The following is a 13373-nucleotide window of genomic DNA, read 5'->3' on the forward strand; positions in this document are numbered from 1 at the left end:
TAATGAAACTAAAAGGCAATTCTTTGAAAAGATTAATAAAATTGATAAACCTAAAACTATTCTAACCAAGGAAACAATGAGAAAATAGAAATAGCCAAAATCAGGAATGAAAGAGGGGACATAACTACAGACTCAACAGACATTAAAAGGACAATAAAGGAATATTACAATATTATGACAATAAATTCAAAAATTTAGATGAAATAAACAAATTCCTTGCAAACCTTAATTCCAAAACTAACTCAAGAATAAAGAGAAAACATTTAATACAGATATTAAAGAAATTAAATGTGTGCTTTAAGCATCCCAGAAAGAAAACTCCAGGCCCAAACAGTTTGACTAGTGAGTTTTAACAATCCTTTAAGGAAGAAATCACACCAATCCTGCACAAACTCTTCTACAAATGGAAGAACAGGGAATATTTCCTAATTCATACGTGAGGCCAGCATTACCCTTACAACAAAACCCAATACCCCTCATAAACACAGATGCAAATATTCTCAACTAATCGTGAGCAAATCATATCAGAAAAAATATATATAAAATAAAATGTGCTTGTAAGTATATATAAATAAAATATTTTATAATTAAATAAACAAAAATAACCAAATAGAGTGTATCCCAGAAATTCAGGTTGCTGTAACATTCAAAAATCAACCACTGTAATTCTCCATATTAACAGGATAAAGGAGAAAAATCATATGATTACATAAATAGATGCCGAAAAAGTATTTGACAAAATCCAATGCTATTCAGGACACCAACTCTTAGAAAAAAATAAAAATAGAGGAGAATTTACTCAGTCTAAAAGAGCATACATGAAAAGCCCACAGCTAACATCATGCTTAAAGGTGAAAGATAAATGCTTTCCACTTAAGATAAAGAACAGGTAAGGATGTCCACTCTCACCACTTCTATTCAACACTATATTGAAGGCCGAGCGAGTGAAATAAAATAACAAAAAATTAACAAATGGGATAAAACGCCTAGAGATCGGAAAGAAAAAAAAGTGTCTTTATTCACACATAAGATAATCATGTACTAAGAATCAACCAAAAAAACCTAACACTAGTACTTGTGAATTTAGCAAGGTGACAAGATACAAGGTAAATATACAAAAATCCACTGTAAACGTATATGCTAGCTGCAAATACACAAAAAATAAAATTTATTTTTTTAATTCCATTTCCAACAGCACCCCAAGAAAATAAAATATAAAAAATTTAACAAAAGATGATAGTAAGACCTCTACACTGAAAATTCCAGAACACTGTGAGAGAAATTAAAGAAGACTTAAAGAGATGGAGAGATATACCACATGCATGATGGGTTTGGAAGACTCTCTATTTTAAGATATTAATTCTCCCAAAATTGATCTATTGATGCAAAACAATTCCAATCAAAATATCAGTACATACTTTTGTTGAAAGTGATAGGCTGATTCTAAAATTTATTTTAAAAATGCAAAGAACTTAAGAGTAGCAAACAATTTTCAAAAAGAACAAAATCATAGAACTTACACTACCTTATTCCAAGACTTACCCTAAACTTGCAGTAATTACAACAGTTTATTTACTGGCCAAGGAGAGACATACAAGCCAAGGGAACAGAACAGAGTCTAGAAATTAACCCACAAATATATATGCTCAATTGTATTTAAAACAAAGGAGCTTAAGTAATTCAACAAAGAAAGGTTAGCCTTCTCAACAAATGATGCTGGAACAAGTGGAAATCCACGTGGAAAAACTGAAATTTGACACTTACTACATACCGTAAGCAAAAATTAACTCAAAATGAATCGCTGATAAACGAAAAAGCCAAAGCTACAAAACTTCTTGAAAAAAACACAGGAGAAAATCTTCACAACCTTGAGATGTGCAAAAATTAGGACACCAAAAGCAGTAACTACGAAAAATTAACGATAAAAGAAAATAATTAATAAATTGGACTTCATAAAAGAAAACAGAATGGCCAATAAAGACTTAAAGTAATGCTCTACATCACTGGTGTTCAGGGAAATATCACATGAAATATTACTACACATAGTAGGATGGTCAAAAAAGTACAAAGGCTGAAAATTCCAAGTGCTTGCAAAGATGCAGAATAACTGGAATTCTCATATATTGCTGGTAGGAGTGTAAAATGGTCCAAACACTTTGGAAAACTATGACATTCTTCCAAGAGAAAAACATGTCCACCAAATGACTTGTACACAAACATTCACAGTAGCTTTATTCATACTAGCGCAAACTAAAAAACCACCCAAATGACTTTGAACAGATAAGACAGATAAGCAAATTATGGTATATTCATACACTGGAATATAGCAATAAAGAGAAAGGAAATACTGATACATGCAATTACATCAGTTGCAAAAACATTATGTAAAGCCAAAGAAGCCCGACACAAAAAGGATCATATTACAGTTGACCCTTGAACAATGTGGGGGTTAGGGGTGCTGATCCTCCGTGCAGTGGAAAATCCACGTGTAACTTTACAGTTGGCCATCCATATCTATGGTTCCACATCCGCAGATTCAACTAACCAACTGTAGATCGTGCAGTACTATAGTACATATTCCTCGAAAAGGATCCACGTACAAATGGACCTGTGCAGTCCAAACCCGTGTTGTTCAAGAGTCAACCATATATGAATATTCATATGAAATTCTAGAACAGCAAAAACTAATCTATAGTGTGCTAAAGCAGATCTATGCCTGCCCAATCCCAGAGTGGAGGAGTAGGGAGGGTGAGGAGGAACTGATTGCAAAGAGCCATGAAGAACTTTATGGGAAATGGAAATGCTATCTTAACTGACAGTTAAAAAGGTATATTCATTAAATAGTACAATTAATATAGGATTATTTTATTATATATAAATTATACCTCAGTAAAGCTCATTTTAAAAGTTAAAAGAAAAAAAAATAGAAAGCCTGACAGTCAAGATACGCTTTCCAGCCTCACATGGATCCTCAATGGTTCCCAGCAATTCATTTGCTTCTTTTATTACCTAAGCAAAGTTGTTTCAAATCTATACTATTTCCTCAGTCCCTCCATCCTACTTCTACTCCCAAGTTGTCATCTCAGATGATGATTTTACCTTCTACTTCACAAAGGAAACAGAGAACATCAAGCAGAAACACCATCAATAATCTGCTCCCCTTCTTATTTATCTGCTACCTCCTCCTTATTTATCTGTATTTGTATACATCTTTACTACTTCCCTCTAGCTCAGAAGAGAAGGTGATCCTACCTCCCATCTAAGCTTACCCCTTCCCCTGGAAGCTTGCTCACCCAAACTTAGCATTCTCCTCAGCAATATTTATCCCTCTCTTCCTAAAAACATTTTCTCAAAAAGACCTCCCAACCAACCTGATTCCCCTAGCTATCATTCTGTCTTTCCTACCCTTCACTGTCAGTATAAGTTTCTCTGTTCTTCTTCAGTCAACCTCAATGTGATGTGGGCACTGAGCATTCATTCAAACTACTCTCTCTAAGGTATATATTATACAACTTAATAGGTATGTATAAATGTACATGCTATATATTGCAACAAAAAGACTTATGTATGTTGCAGAGAAGAACAGCAATAGCAACAAGAACAACAAAGAACAGGACAGTGTGTCTCTAATAAAGGGAAGCAAGTGCCCTTAATCAATTGACATAAATGTTTAGTTGCCCTGGCAGATATATCCCCATGGAATGAGGATTCTTAACCTGTGATCCTTGTGTAAACTCCTGGGAGTTTTACAAACTCCCCTGAAATAAACAACTTTGTATATAAATTTCTTTTTGAAGAAAAGATCACTTTTATCAGATTCTCAATGGGGTCAGCAACTCAATCCCACAATTGTGGAAAAAGTACCTCTATCTTCTTTTCTCATTAAGATTTTCTAACTCCCTTTGCGCTGAGTTATATTCCAAAAAAATTTTTTTTCTGTATGATATTCCTACCATTACAAAATATGCTGGATAGTCAATAAAACTATCCAGGTGTATTTCTCACTATGAATTAAGATACTGCGTTCTCAAATAAGATAGGCTTTCATGAGCCAATTATCATCTCAGGGTATACTGCCAAAAATTTAATTTCTGAAACTACAAGAAGGCCAGATTGTCAAACATGATGATTCAACTGAGAGTATAATCCTCTGAAGATCGTACCTATGAGTCCAATTATCCCTAAACATCTCTAGCTCATCACTCACTAAGCACAACATACCTTTCTCTTCCTGAAAATAAGCATGAGGGTTTGGCCTGCATTCCTATCCTCTGTGAGTCCTCTCACCCCAGACCTCGCTAGAGACAAAGCAGACCCAGCATTCTCTTCCTTTTTGTCCCAAACATAAATATATAAATACAACCTATTTTAAAGACTTAAATGTTAATTTCTATGAAAAGCAAACAGAAGTAACAGACTCTGAAATATCTCGGCACTCTTTTCCCTTATTTTACAGTACTACTCTTACCTGCTTCTCCTAATTTTCCAACTACTTCTACTTAATATCCTTTATTTTCTGTCTGGCTCCTCAGTATAGGTATTATTCTTTCTTTTCAATTACCCTAGGCAATTCATCCATTCTAATGGCTTCAATGAGCAATGATTCTCAAAATGTATCTCTGTCCTCTTACCTTTATCTATAACCTAAGATCCATATTTCTACCATTTCCTGGACATCTCCAAGTAGATGTCTCCCAGGCATTTTCATATCCTAACTAATAATATTATCTAAGTTCTCATATATATTTTAGGTTCCCATATGTTGTTCCTCTAAATACAATTTTCTCAAGTAGCTGCTTTGGTTAGTTTTAGTACATACTTACTGATGAACTGTCAGTTGACTCATTGTTTTTTTCACACTTTTGTTTCTTGCTCTTTTTTTTCTTCTCTTTTTTTACTTTTCTTGAATGCTTGTCTTTTTTCTTCTTTTTCTTCACAGAGTGTTCCTATAAATAATCATGTCGAAGAGGTAAGAATTTAGTTTAGCTTACTTTAAAAGGAAGTATTTTGAGGAAAAGAAAGCTCTATATTCCAAAAAACTTTAAATCTTTCATGAAAGGAGACAAGGAATATGACTAAATAAATAATTTCTTCTAAGAAACTTTACCATACTTCTATAATATATGCCACTACTAATAAATCATATAGCTAAAATTTCTTAGAAAAATATGAGGGAAGTTTTATTTGCAGATACATTGACAGACAGATATAATCAAAAAAACACATATATGCACAGACATACGTGTATGTGTATCTCCTTCAATAGGCCCAAAAGAATTTATAGAAGATTACTAGCCACATAAAATATAACAAGATAGCATAAACTGTGGGATGAGAAAACAAGGATTGAGACAACCCCCCTAAAAAAAAAAGAAAAAGAAATAAAAGCATGACATTAAGCTTAAAACACATAACTTTTTAGATCCATAAACTTGCCACAAGTGGGCTAGAAATTTGAAGCTAAGCTTTCTACCAGCCAACTCAACTAACAAAATCTTTCCAATGTCATTATGTCCAAAATATTATTTGGCCAGAGAGAGAAAATATTCAGTAATGCCAACTATGTGATATTCATTCTGTAACTTGCAAAAATAGTCTATAAAGTTACTCCTCCAATATTAACTTGAATAAGTACAAAAAGAAAAAAAAAAAGACAGATAAGCTTACATCAAGTAAGCCTGTTAGTATTCACCTGTGAGATTTGTTCAACTCGCTTATTCACATCAGGTAGCATCCATGTTTCCTTACCCCAAAGTCGTTTAAGTTCTTTACGCCTTTCTTCCTTTTCAAAATTGGCTTTACCCTAAAACAGTGAAAAAAGAAAAATTAACAATTGATCCACTTGCCTTTCACAAAAAAGCAAAACAAAAACTTCTCCCTCTTTCATATAAGGCTTACCAGGAATTTGCTTCTACCAAAGTGTAAGAAAGATTTAAACAAAAAAACTCTCCTTCCACATTACCAATTGCATTACCAATTACCAATCTCTAGTGAAATGAGCCACCAATCAAAGACAGAATCCGGGGACCTACTGTACACCTTCCCTCTCCCTAAGCTCCCTACCTCAAATATGACTTGAATCTCTTTTCCCTTCACTATCCCACTGATACTGCCTGGCACTTTTGTAACTGTTTGGGGACTGACCTCCACACCTTCAGTCTGCAGTGCCCAAACCCCTCTACCAACACCCCCAAAATGCTTCAGGAAGAATCACCTTTCTAAAAACAAATGATTATATTGCTAATTTTTATTCATCTTTCAACAACAGTCAAATAAAGTAAGATCTTTCTAGGAAGTTGTTCCTGCCTTTTCATTCTGCCCCCAAATTTCAAAGCTGGGGTTGGTCCTTCTCAAACCTCTGTACGTAGCTCTACTATACAATTTATCACAAACCCTACTCTCTCCAAAAGCTGCCTGAAATATCAGAGACAAGGATGAAGGATATTTATTATACACGTATATTACATATGCTGAAATCAGGGAACAACACCAACCTTTCACCTAAGACTTATTGCCCTCTCTTCCCCTGTAAATCTGGTTGTAGTCGCTACACCTTCTCCTTCCTGTCTCTATACCGGCTCCTTCTCGTCTGCATTTAAACTCGTTTTAAACTGTTCCAGCTTAAAACAAAATCCATCACTTGTTTCACCTTACATTGCTCTCCAACTACAACTTTTCCCCTTCATTGCCACACTTCTTACATATTGTCAGATAATTCAATAGTACAGTTTACTTCCTGCATTCTTTATGTTACCTCTACCGCATCTCAATCTTAATGAGAAATAGAATGCTTCTCAACCTTTTTCGAAGTGCTGAATTCTCTGGGTCTCTTGTCTCAATCCTTGTTTGCATCAGTAAGTATTTACAATAAGCCAATAACTGATATAAATAGTTTAAAAGGAGAATGAAACGGTCTACTCTGACAAGGCTTACATGTGTTCCTGGAAACGGAAAATTTCATTTCAGATATAGCAAGAGCGAGGATTGAGACTATATAAAACGCAGAGAGAGTCGTTGTAAGTGGCGGAGTTCTTCGAAAGTGCGCAGCTCAGGTGATCAGGTGATAGAAATGTCAAGAATGGATGATTTAAAAGATAAGGAAATTCAGAGGAAATAAACAAGTCTTACTGAAAAGAGTATGAGCAACTGGAGCCTGCCAGAGCATCTAGGAGGCAGAAGATACCCAAGAATTTGCGGGCATTCCAAAGGGAGACATCTACCCCAACACAACCAGGTAAGTTGAGATACCAAGGCTGCGGGGAGGCAGCAGAACCAAAGGCCTGGCTCCCAGAAAGCCTCCACTTTCTCAATTCTAAATGGTTCACGAAGCCCCCAAACAGAGGTACCTGTCCCAACACCTCGGTCCTGGAAAGCCGAGTCTGTTCCTTACGCTCGTCGACGACCCTAGCATTTTCAAACTCACCACCGGCAGCCGCCATGGTGGTTGTCGTAAAGTTGGGAAGCCGTCACAAAATATCAGTTTACGACTGTCGTAATTAACTAAACAAACCGGGACTTCCGACTAGGAGGAGGAGGGGCGCTGTCCACCAGTAGAGCATGCGCAGATCTGATTGTCGCTTGCTATTCGGGTGAATTGTCTAACCCGTGGTTTTAGAGGAAGCAGGAAGATTTAGCCGGGGAATTGCCCACCTTCGTATATTGAGATTGCGCTGAGCAGGACTGGTGTAGGTGTACATTTGTTACGGGTTTTGCAAGGTTCTGACGGCATTTTCAGCTATCAGCTATCTCCTCTTAAAATCTCCGCAGTAAGTTAGACACTCAGGGAGGTTAAATCCGCACCTTTCAAAGATTTCCACCAAAGCGCCCTTCCCGCCAAAGAGGTTTCCCTGTGCTGGAGGAATGGAACGAAGGAAGGTTGGCCAGAAAGGCAATGCAAGGTAGCAGGAGGGCAAAATTGCTTTGAAGAGTCAATGTTTTGCTTTGGTGGACTTTTGTAAAGTACAGTATATGAAAAAGTCATGTGAATTTTGCATTGCACTTCATAATTTATACGAGCTTATTTAAAGTGTAACATTTTTTCTGACTGACATATTATTTGTTCATACTTATTCACTCAAGCATTTTTCATTACAGTGTGCAATTACCTATTTGTGTGTTCCTGTTTTATGTTTGGGTCTGTGCTACAATAAAAATAGAAGTGAGGGGTTTTCTTCCCTCTCCTGAGAACAAGGAAAATAAAGGGAACAGTGAACAGGCTAGAGAAGAAACATAACCTGGCCTGAAAGAGCTAATCACCCCTTATTTTAACTGTTACTAATCTGTAGTGTCTGTAACTAGATTTGTACTTCACAAAGCTAACCTATCACTCCCTAACTTTGTGTAAATTACATCCTCCTCCTGGTGTTTACATTTACTATGCTCCCTTGTAACAAATCACCCCCTGTAGCTTTTGGCTTCAGAAAGAAGGTCGCTGGCCTATAAACCAGAGACAAAAGGACCCAATTACCAGGCTGCCTAATGCCAGCTATGACTGTTTTGAAAAAATGCAAGGAGAAAAAGAATGCCAGGGGGGCACAGTTCTTGAGGTGCTAACCTGCCATGTCTTCCCTTCTGCCTGGCAGAGAAATAAAGCCATCTCTCTTATCCTCCAAAGTCTCTGTCTCTGTATTCTGTTCAGCATCGGTGCACAGAGAGCCAAGGTTTTTTGGCAGCATCTCCCAAACATAGAACTTTAAGTTCCATGAAGAATAAGACATTCTAAAGTATTAATCAAGTGCTTTGAGACTATAAAACACCGAGCTTATATATAATCACAAAGATAAAGAAGAAGGTTGGAGAATAATAAACTAGATACTTTAAAAACATTAAAAATAGTTAACATAAACCAGATTGAAGTATGTCGACTAAAAAATTATTCACAGCCTAAAAGCTGAGAGTTATGTTTTATTTGGCGGGAATTTTAGGACTTCAAGCCTGGGAGGCAGCATTTCAAGTAACCCTGAGAGAACTGCTTCGAGGAGGCGAAGCAGGGAGCCAGGATATATAGGAGTTTTGCAACAATGGGCAGGTAGTCTGAAAATCAAAAGATTATTAATTAAAGAAAACCACATATGTCAAGTTAAGTAATTTAATGCTTTTCTATATATGGGGAGATGCAAGAGTCTGGGCTCACTGAAATCGTTGCTTTAATATGCACCTCAGCTATCTGGGGCCCATATCTTGTGTTTTCATATCCTGTTTCCTCAGGGCTCTCCGTGGGGAGTGGCTATAGTCTGATGGCTGCTAGATGGCAGGTATTCTTTTCCTTCCTGAGTTCCCTCAGGATTCAGCAGCTCACCATAGGCTGTGGCTGTAATCACTGATGACTGTGACATCCTTTGTTTACTGATATGGCAGGCAATATTCCATTTATCAGGTAAATATGCTTCATTTTAAGTTTTCATAAAACTGAATTTGTGTTTCCAAGAAGCTTTCCCAGGAGTTTCTATTTCACCTATCTGAAAATCTTAACTTCAAACATGTAGTGTTTACTTGTTTGGTATTCAAAATAGATGTATTCATTGCATTTTTGTTACAGAAAAGTGAATTTTAATTTATGAATTAACCTTGAAATATTTAACCCAGTGTGACTTTGAGACAGGCTGGGACCTGGGACACTTTGCTGCAGTGTTTGCACCTGGACAAACGTCTCCTCCAGCAACAAAATACAAAGAAACTACATGGGACTAAAAATAACTGTGTGCATGCACAGTTGGGGCAAATTATGGACAACAAGATACAAAAAGACTAAAACCCAACTGCCACTTCTGAAGAGCCAGGAACAAAAACAGGAGGCAAAAGTAGGGTACCAGTAGCAAAAGCAGGGTAATGAGCATGACCCCTGTACACAATACCCGCAAAGGGGTGGGCAAACCACCTAAACCACCCTTCTGGCCCGACCCCTGGACCCACCCCTACCCTCACCCCATAGATGGAAACAGCTCGCCCCAGACTCAGCAAGCAAACATGGGAATCTGTTACTTCTTTTTGCCCCCTCCTGCTGCAGGAGCCCCAATAAAGCCTTGCCTGAATTTGTCTGGCCTTTCATCAATTTCTATTAATTAAAGAAGGCTAAGAACCCTGGTCAATATCAGACTTTGTGGCACCCAGTGTGGGGCATTTGTCCCCTTCCTGGGAGAGAATCTGGGCATCTCTGGGACCACTGAATGCAGCTTTCCCATGGGTGTCAAGCGGCCACCTGAACCTCTTGTTTGGGTGTCACCAAGTTTGGTAAGTCTGCCTTCCTGGCCCCTGAGGACTTCAGTACCCTCATTCAGGCAATGCTTTCCCTCTCCCTTTTGTCTCTTTCCCTCTCCTGATATCTCTCTACTTCTCCTTTCTCTGTCCTCTTCTACTTCTCTGTCCTATCCATCCAAGAGAGTGGACGTCAGGCAGCTACAGCATCACTCCTCTTGGAAATGAGACAGGCTGGGACCTGGGACCTGGGACACTTTGCTGCAGTGCTTGCACCTGGACAAATACCTCCTTGAGCAACCGAATAAACAAAAGGGTGGGCAAAGCACCCAAGCCACCTCTCCGGCCCAGCCCCTGGACCCACCCCTACCCTCACCCCACATAAGGAACCAGCTTGCCTCCCTCCTCAGTGAGCAAGCAAGAGAAACTGTTACTTGTTTTTGCCCCCTCATGCTGCAGCAGGAGCCCCCAAAAATCCTTGTCTGAATTTCTTGTCTAGCCTCATCAATATCTATTGATTAAGGAAGGCCAAGAACCCTCGTTGGTAAGAACTTGACAGATTTTTGTCATAATTAACCCAAATGTCACTCCACTCTTTCAGATTCTCTTGGGATTCAGAAAAGCATCTGTTTACCCCTTGCATCAATTGTGGGGTCAAAAAATTGGTGATAATAGCAGAAAAATGCAAAATTATATAACAAACTTTTAAATCCTATTTAAGGCACAGAAGAGACTAGAACAAATGAAGAGGCATACCATGTGCTTGAAGAAGGCTCAACATCATAAAGAATTCAATTGTCTATAAATTACTTTGTGAATACAATAACCAATAAAATTACCAACAAAAAATGCTGGCATCAGGGAGGGGAACTAGACCGGTTGATATAGAAAAATAAGGTAAAGCAAGTTGTTTTTACTAGTTTGCATTTGGCCACATCAATAGAAATCTATGGTTTAATCAAACAAAGCGTAATGTAATAAGGAGCCTAAAGGTAGCTGGTCCAGGAACCATGTTGTTTCTCCTTTTCTGCTTTGTGACACTTAGTATGTAACTTAAGTCTTTATAGTCACAAGGAATGTGTTCCATTCTTTCACATCTGTACCTTGCATCTATTAAAAATAGGAATAAGGGGGAAGAATAAAGGGCAAGAAGTGTATGACACCTAAGCCTACCCCATTTTTATTAGAAAAATTATGACTTTCCTAAAGCCTAGTCCATTTTCTGTTTAAATCTTAATGAACCAGAAGTAGGTTACATGACCACAACTAACCGTGGAGTCATGAAGATTCCAGAACAGTTTTGTTATAGAATGACACTCAGCTTAGATTTGTCTGAGGTTTCTTTGTGGTTAGACTTAGGTTAAGCATCTTGGACAGAACTATCACAGAAGTATGACTGTGTTCTCATTGTATCCTATCAGGTAACACACAATTTCCATTTGTTCTATTACTAGTGATGTTAACCCTGATCATTTAAATAAAGTGGCTTCTGCCAAACTTCTCTACTATAAAGTTACTCCTTTCCCCTTTGTAGTTAATAAGTATTTTTCAGACAGTTCTTTGAAACTACATGATCAGGTCACCCCAAATGGCTGTTCTCTTGATCTCTGTACATCCCCAGTTCAACCAGTCCCTGCCTCACCTACACCCTACTCGCCCTACTTCCCAATTAATCTTAGATCCTAATCATTAAATGCCTACATACTTACCCCCACCCTAGCTAGTGATTATTCTAATCTTTAGATCAGAACTATTTCCACTATGATAGTTTATCAAAGGGGTGGTGAGAGGTGTGCTCCTCTGCTGGTTTCCCTGGTAATCATGAGCCAAGCTGAGGTCAATTCCACCTATAACTGATAACACCTTCTTCCCCAGGTAGCAAAGTTTGCTGCCACATACTGTCTGCCATCTGCCTTCCATGGTGGGGTGTCCCTCCAAGACACTTTTGCTTTTGTAAGATCCTCTATCCATTAAACCATTGATGTCTTTGTCACTGACTTTGGGCTCTTTCCTTGGTCTTGAGGCTGGGCAATTACAGGGCTTGCAGGCCTGCAGGGGGCAGTCCAATAGAAACTATGCTAATTTATTATCAAACTTCCAAATTATGCATTTTTATTAGTATAGACTCATGATTTCTATCTCTATTCAGTAGATTCATAATTTTATTCAGTGGGATAATAATACATTGTTATCAGAATTTATTTTGATGCCCCAGTTTGGCCAGTGAGAGCCCCAAGCTGGTTTTTGTGACCTTTCCACATACCTCCATTTTCTTTGAGTGCTTCCTTACTTTCTAGTATAAGAAGATGACCTAGGCTCATCATGTCATTTCTCTGCCTATGCCTTGAAATCAGCCCATTCTCCAAGAATCCCTTGTATATTTTAGTTTAATAAGAATCACATTAAATCTGTAGATTGCTTTGGGTAGTATTGCCATTTTAACAATATTAATTCTTCCAATCCAAGAGCATGGGATATCTTTCTATTTCTTTGAGTCCTCTTTTATTTCCTTTACTAATGTTTTATAATTCTCAGTGTATAAGTCTTTCACCTCCTTGGTCAGGTTTATTCTTAGGTTTTCTTTTTTTTTTTTTTTGGTGCAATCTTAAAAGGTATTGTTTTTTTACATTCCTGTTCTGATATTTTATTGTTAGTGTAAATGAATGCAACCAATTTCTGAACGTTAATCTTGTATCCTGCTACTTTGCTGAATTCATTTATTAGATCTAGTAGTTTTTGTGTGGAGTCCTTAGGGTTTTCTATATATAGTATCATGTCACCTGCATATAGTGATAATTTTACCTCTTCCCTTCCAATTTGGATAACTTTTATTTCTTTTTCTTGTCTGACTGATGTAGGTAGGACTTCCAATACTATGTTGAAGAGAAGGGATGAGAGTGGGCATTCTTGTCTTGTTCCAAATTTTAGCGGAAAGTCTTTCAGATTTTCACCATTGAGTATTACACTGGCTGTGAGTTTGTCATAAATGGCTTCTTTTATGTTGAGATATGTTCCCTCCATTCCCACTTTGGTAAGAGTTTTACTGTGACTGGATGTTGAATTTTGTCAAATGTTTTTTCTGCATTTATTGAGATGATCGTGTTGTTTTTGTCTTTTCTTTTGTTAATGTGGTATATTACATTGATTGAGTTTTGTATGTTGAACCATCCTTGTGAAAC

The 13373-nt window shown here is 37.5% G+C and overlaps 1 protein-coding gene across 3 annotated transcripts in view; it reads right to left on the minus strand.

Moving 5' to 3' along the window:
* Positions 1-7501, minus strand: part of CWF19L2 (CWF19 like cell cycle control factor 2) — a 200612-nt gene extending 193111 nt beyond the window's left edge. For 2 of the 3 annotated variants that reach the window (XM_029207880.1, XM_029207881.1), the window contains exons 1-3: positions 7347-7501; positions 5693-5803; positions 4824-4946 (exon numbers count right to left, since the gene is read on the minus strand). In XM_029207880.1, coding sequence (XP_029063713.1) covers positions 4824-4946; positions 5693-5803; positions 7347-7439 — 327 coding nt within the window. In that variant the 5' untranslated portion in view covers positions 7440-7501. The remainder of the gene's footprint in view (positions 1-4823; positions 4947-5692; positions 5804-7346) is intronic. The other variant, XM_029207882.1, reaches the window with a different exon arrangement.
* Between the last annotated feature and the right edge of the window lie 5872 nt (positions 7502-13373).

The sequence above is a fragment of the Monodon monoceros genome, unplaced genomic scaffold, assembly GCF_005190385.1.
Source record: "Monodon monoceros isolate NGI ecotype Baffin Bay Population unplaced genomic scaffold, NGI_Narwhal_1 Super_Scaffold_7, whole genome shotgun sequence".
NCBI lineage: Eukaryota > Metazoa > Chordata > Mammalia > Artiodactyla > Monodontidae > Monodon > Monodon monoceros.